The following is a 6117-nucleotide window of genomic DNA, read 5'->3' as shown; positions in this document are numbered from 1 at the left end:
AAATATCAAATATCCTCCATGAGAGAGGATCTGCAGAACTGTGGACCAATCTGAGGTCGTCTTTCCTGTGAGTGTTTCAATCAGCTCCACTGTTGGTCCTTTACAGGATAAAACTGACTCAGGTAGGTGTGCTTCAGCACCTTCAAGGTACCTGTGGAAATCACACTCAAAATTACTACACTTCATCTGAAGCTTCCATAACTCCTATCTTCAGAAGTTACGCATCCAATAATTAGCAATAAGCTGTAACCAAACATTAAACCCGTGCTTGTAATATGATTTGCTAAAAAAGCATTAAAACTGTCTTGTGAAATTTTAAGGTGGTTTTGATTTATATTTGAGGTTTTCTGAACTATGAAGTTCTTTTATTTTCTTTGGACTTTGGCTGCTTGTTTCCACTTATTTCAGTCCAGTACCTCATCACTTTGATTCTCATTTCTGACCTGTGATTCATTGAGGAACAAAACACTTCTGGGCTGAAAGGATGACCCGGTGTTGCATCTCTAGATAATTGAAAATCCAAAGAACCAATTGAACTTTGGTACCAACAGGACTGTTTCTTCAGCTGAATCCAGTGTCTAGTTTTAACCCAGGTCTTGCTACATTTTAATTGACTAAATTCAATTTTTTCAAGTCTTATTGGCAATATTTCAAACTCATCCTGCCTTCCTGGGGGCTAAAACAAAACCCAGTTTGGTTTTATCTGCAGTTCTGTCATTGTTATAGTTAGTCTGGAAAAAAGGACTATTGATAAAAACTTTGAGAAATATTTAATCATCCAAATAAAGAAAAAAAGCACAGTTTAATGGGAAACAAATATAAGCAACAAGATGATCCTCAAAGCTGAAAACTTGTCCTCCAGGAGATGAACTGAAGGAAGATGCTCCTCTGGTTCTGGTGTCAGGAATTTACTGAAACAGATGACTTTCAGAGCCCAGAGTTGGACTTGACTTTCCAGACTTCTCAGTAATTTAGTTTAGTTTAAAAATGGATTTAGGCATGAAGTCTGCAAAAAAACACGAGCCTACGAGGAAGGAAGGACAGACGCAACGAAAAAAGGAAAGCCAAGGAAGGAGGAAAGCACCATAAGACATAAAGGACATAAAGGACAGAAGTAAGAAAGAAAGGAAGAAAATGCAGGATTGTAACAAAGGAGGAAAGGATGGAAGATACAAGGAAATGAAGGTAGAAAAGAGTAAATACAGGGTTTGGACAATGAAACTGAAACACCTGTCATTTTAGTGTGAGAGGTTTCATGGCTAAATTGGACCAGCCTGGTAGCCAGTCTTCATTGATTGCACATTGCACCAGTAAGAGCAGAGTGTGAAGGTTCAATTAGCAGGGTAAGAGCACAGTTTTGCTCAAAATATTGAAATGCACACAACATTATGGGTGACATACCAGAGTTCAAAAGAGGACCAATTGTTGGTGCACGTCTTGCTGGCGCATCTGTGACCAAGACAGCAAGTCTTTGTGATGTATCAAGAGCCACGGTATCCAGGGTAATGTCAGCATACCACCAAGAAGGACGAACCACATCCAACAGGATTAACTGTGGACGCAAGAGGAAGCTGTCTGAAAGGGATGTTCGGGTGCTAACCCGGATTGTATCCAAAAAACATAAAACCACGGCTGTTCAAATCACGGCAGAATTAAATGTGCACCTCAACTCTCCTGTTTCCACCAGAACTGTCTGTCAGGAGATCCACAGGGTCAATATACACGGCCAGGCTGCTATAGTCAAACCTTTGGTCACTCATGTCAATGCCAAACGTCGGTTTCAATGGTGCAAGGAACGCAAATCTTGGGCTGTGGACAATGTGAAACATGTATTGTTCTCTAATGAGTCCACCTTTACTGTTTTCCCCACATCCAGGAGAGTTACGGTGTGGAGAAGCCCCAAAGAAGTGTACCACCCAGACTGTTGCATGCCCAGAGTGAAGCATGGGGGTGGATCAGTGATGGTTTGGGCTGCCGTATCATGGCATTCCCTTGGCCCAATACTTGTGCTAGATGGGCGCGTCACTGCCAAGGACTACCGAACCATTCTTGAGGACCATGTGCATCCAATGGTTCAAACATTGTATCCTGAAGGCGGTGCCGTGTATCAGGATGACAATGCACCAATACACACAGCAAGACTGGTGAAAGATTGGTTTGATGAACATGAAAGTGAAGTTGAACATCTCCCATGGCCTGCACAGTCACCAGATCTAAATATTATTGAGCCACTTTGGGGTGTTTTGGAGGAGCAAGTCAGGAAACGTTTTTCTCCACCAGTATCACGTAGTGACCTGGCCGCTATCCTGCAAGAAGAATGGCTTAAAATCCCTCGGACCACTGTGCAGGACTTGTATATGTCATTCCCAAGACGAATTGATGCTGTATTGGCCGCAAAAGGAGGCCCTACACCATACTAATAAATTATTGTGGTCTAAAACCAGGTGTTTCAGTTTCATTGTCCAACCCCTGTAAGGTAGGCAGGACGGTACATGGGAAATAGAGAACAAGGAGGGAAAGGAGATGGGGCACAAGGGAGAAAAAGGATGCACACCAGGAAGAAAGGACACAAGGTAGGAAGGACAAAATATAGCAAAGAAAAGCACAGGACAAAGAAAGGGCAGAGTTAATAGACTCATTGCCAGTTATTTCAGACAGTAGTTGCTGCTAATGGTGGAACAACCAGTTAGTAGCTTTAGGGGCTAATACTTCTTCACCCAGGGCAGTTTAGATAGGTTTATACCTTTAATAAATAAATGTATTTACTCAGCTTATCTTTGTCTATTATTTAAAATATCTTTAATGATCTGAAACATAAATGTGTGAAATCTAAGGAGTAAATACTTTTTCTACTTTACTTGAAGTCATCTTTTCATGCGCCAGGCAGGTAGGAAGTGACGCATTTAAACTGCAGAAGTACGAAACTCTCGAGACAAGCGGCGGCAGCAGCAGAGCAGTCAGGACATCTTTATATCATTGTTTTATTACTATCATTGTAATTTTTCATTATGTCGTCTTTGCACAAAAAAAACAAAAACAAATAATACATTTTCTCAAGGAGCTGAACGTCCCTCCCCAGTGCCCCCCCCCCCCCCCCACCCCACCCCACCCATCGTCCTCAGAAGAGGGAAACAAAACAACCCACCACTACAGTTACACTTTCCTCAAAACACATTTAAAATCAATGTAAATTACAGCAATGTAAAACGAAAATAATGCTAAATAAAATCAACCCTGAAAGAGAGAATATAACAGCAACTGGCTGAATAATAATAATTAGAATCCAATACCCGGCACCTTAATACAATGATCGACGTTTTAAAGAAACTCCTGACGTATTAAAAACTGAGAGGAAAGTGTTGAGTTAAGTTCGACTAACTGAGCTCCCAGGCTTCGTCAGCCTGATTCGCTTTTGTTATTTTCATTTCTATCCCTTCAGCCCAAACCGAAGCGTCAGACGCAGACCACAGAGGCTGCTCGGGTGGGGTGTACTTTTTTTTTTTTTTTTCTACCTTCTTTTTGTTTTAATCGTTTCTTGCGTGAACGAGTTGCTCCGATATGAGAGAGACTAAACTCTCTCTATCTGCTTCAAGCCATTCTGGACCAACTAAGGCCTTTAATAAAGTAAAAATAATAATAGAAAAAAGGCCAAAAAAAAAAGAAACCAGCAGTAGTCATCATCATCATCACCACCACCATTATCATCATCAACAAATAGATCAATAATACAGGGAGGGTTGGTGCTAGATCTAAGCTGTTAAAGGTGCAGTACACCAAAAAACAAAAAGAAAAGGCAGCAATGATATGATCCAAATGAACCCCCCCCCCCCCTTCCCTCCCCCAAAAAAAACCAAAAATCTGTACAAAGCCCCAATAATTTCAACGACACAAAAATATATTATCAAATCAAAAAGTAGAGGAAAATAATTCACCATTTGTCGTCAATTATCTTTTTTTTTTTTTTTTCTTTTCTTTCCAGTGATCTTCTTTACACTCACATCCTCCAAAGAAATTAAAGTAAAACACGACTTTTCCTGTGAGTTTGCTCTTTGGGACGTTCAACAAGCGGGGAGGAAGATGGGAGAAGAAGAGGTTGACATTCTGGATTCATGGGAATAACAGTACAAATAAACCGTTTCAGCATGACGACAACAAAAACAAACCCCCCCAAATTAAATTGTTCCACTAAAGGCAACTTAAAATCCTCCTCTTCAGATACCCCCCTCCCATCTTGTTCCAGTGCACAACTCTTTAAAAGCCACATAAAAAAAGAAGAAACTTAAAGATGCTGACCCGACGGTCAGAAACTAAAGTAAATCGGAGTGAGGAGGTGACAGTTCGGATGTGTTTGTGCCGAAGGCGGAAGAAGTGGGGGGGGGGGGGGAGCAGGAAAGGCGATGAGGAGCGAAGGCGGTAGGACAGATGCTGAGGTGAGTTCGCTTTGGGTGGAGAGGGTCCATCAGAGAGCTTGTCCATCGCAAACCTGTGGGGTTGTTCGTGGCTCAGCTGGAGTCCCTTCACTTTTCAGGAAAATCGGAGGAAATTTGAACCAAACTCACCAGCAAAATAAGGCTCAACAGATCATTTTCCTCCACCTGGTTAGTGTCCCCCATCCTCCCCCACCCAGAAAGACCTGACAGTAGAACCGTGCAGAAACTGAATAAATACAAGGAGGAAAAACTGGAGTGGTCCGAGTGATCAAAGTGCCTCCTAACAAAAAACAGAGAGAAGATCAGACATGCAGAAGAGTGGAACGTCTTAGTAGGAGATGACAGAAACCCCCCTCAGGGAGAGGAGAGAAGACCGTGGTCTGAAAGTACTTCACACCTCAGAGGTCGCCGGCTCTGAGCCTCCCTTCATGGAGCAAATCTTCTCCATCTGAAAGGTTTCTACTCTCAGAACCGGCAGCCCTACTTCAGGCTTTAGTCTAGACAACAATCATGTTTTTAAATTGATCCCACCCTTCAGCTTACTACCCACCTACAGCATCCTCTCTCCTCTCTGCTCACAGTTTCAGCTCATTGGCAATCTTTGAAGCAATGTTCTTGAAGGCGATGGACGTGCCCGAGATCCGCTTGAAGCGCACGCCGTTGAGGGACAGCCGCGGCAGCTTGCACACCTCCATCTCCCACTGGACGAAGTCGTCGTGCGCCGGGTTGCCCGACATGCAGAGCAGCATGTAGCGCTCGCGCATCTCGTACTCGCAGCTGTTGGAGTCGAGCACCTTGCGGATCTCGCGCATCATCTCCGTGGGCTCCATGGACGACGTGGTCTTCATGGACCAGGTGAAGCGCAGAGAGCGCGGCTTGGCAGCGTCCTTCTGGCTGGCGTTAGCCGGAGGGGTACCGGTGCCGCCTGGAGGGGGACGAAGGGAGAATCAGAGAAGGGCTTTAAGGATAACAAGATTCCTTCAGTAATTTCCAACTCAATACGTTTCTGGAATCTATGTTTTCTATTTTTACAGTTACTTTTATGATATAGACGTTTGAACACAAGGTTTTCCAATGGTTGGGGTATTTTTATTTCCTCTACAAGTCATGAATCAACACTTTGCTGAAGAAGGACTTCAATTCAGCAGGGTAGTAAAGAACCGTTTCACTATTTTAGTTGTCGGACAAACCTCGGATCATTAAAAATTTATGATAGCGAAAAACTCCACTGGATTATTTTGATTTAAGTCCTCTAAAGTACAGTTTGTGATCAGTAATAACGTCATTTCATACAGACACACAAAACGGAACTTTAATGCTAAATCAAACCAAGTTCAAGAACCTTGGGTCCACTTTAAAACCCACAAGGTTAACAATCTGGAGACCAACAACAAAAAAAACTGCACAATTGCCCTTTTTTAGGTTTTGAATGAGTGGTTTTGATGTGCCAATTAAAAAAATCTGAGCAAGCAACAGGAGAGAGGATTGTCTTGAGAAGATTGTTAATTTCTGAATTTTGGGTTTTTCATAAACATAAACATAAATAAACACTTTGCTTCACAATCGTTTCAAAGCTGTGGTAATCACTGTTGTTTGTGCACCCTTTTTCTACCACACTTTTTCCTTCCACTCAACTTCCCATTAATATGCCCGGATACAGCTTTCAGCCAGCTGTGTGCCTGGACAG

At 42.6% G+C, this 6117-nt stretch overlaps 1 protein-coding gene across 12 annotated transcripts in view; it reads right to left on the bottom strand.

Moving 5' to 3' along the window:
* Window positions 1-3364: 3364 nt before the first annotated feature.
* The window catches only part of mark2b (MAP/microtubule affinity-regulating kinase 2b), a 64832-nt gene continuing 62079 nt past the window's right edge, over window positions 3365-6117 (bottom strand). For all 12 annotated transcript variants that reach the window (XM_047386428.1, XM_047386425.1, XM_047386429.1 and 9 more), the window contains one exon: window positions 3365-5355. In XM_047386428.1, coding sequence (XP_047242384.1) covers window positions 5006-5355 — 350 coding nt within the window. In that variant the 3' untranslated portion in view covers window positions 3365-5005. The remainder of the gene's footprint in view (window positions 5356-6117) is intronic.

The sequence above is a fragment of the Girardinichthys multiradiatus genome, chromosome 14 (genome assembly GCF_021462225.1).
Source record: "Girardinichthys multiradiatus isolate DD_20200921_A chromosome 14, DD_fGirMul_XY1, whole genome shotgun sequence".
Taxonomy (NCBI): Eukaryota; Metazoa; Chordata; class Actinopteri; order Cyprinodontiformes; family Goodeidae; genus Girardinichthys; species Girardinichthys multiradiatus.
This window is presented reverse-complemented; position numbering and strand designations above follow the sequence as displayed.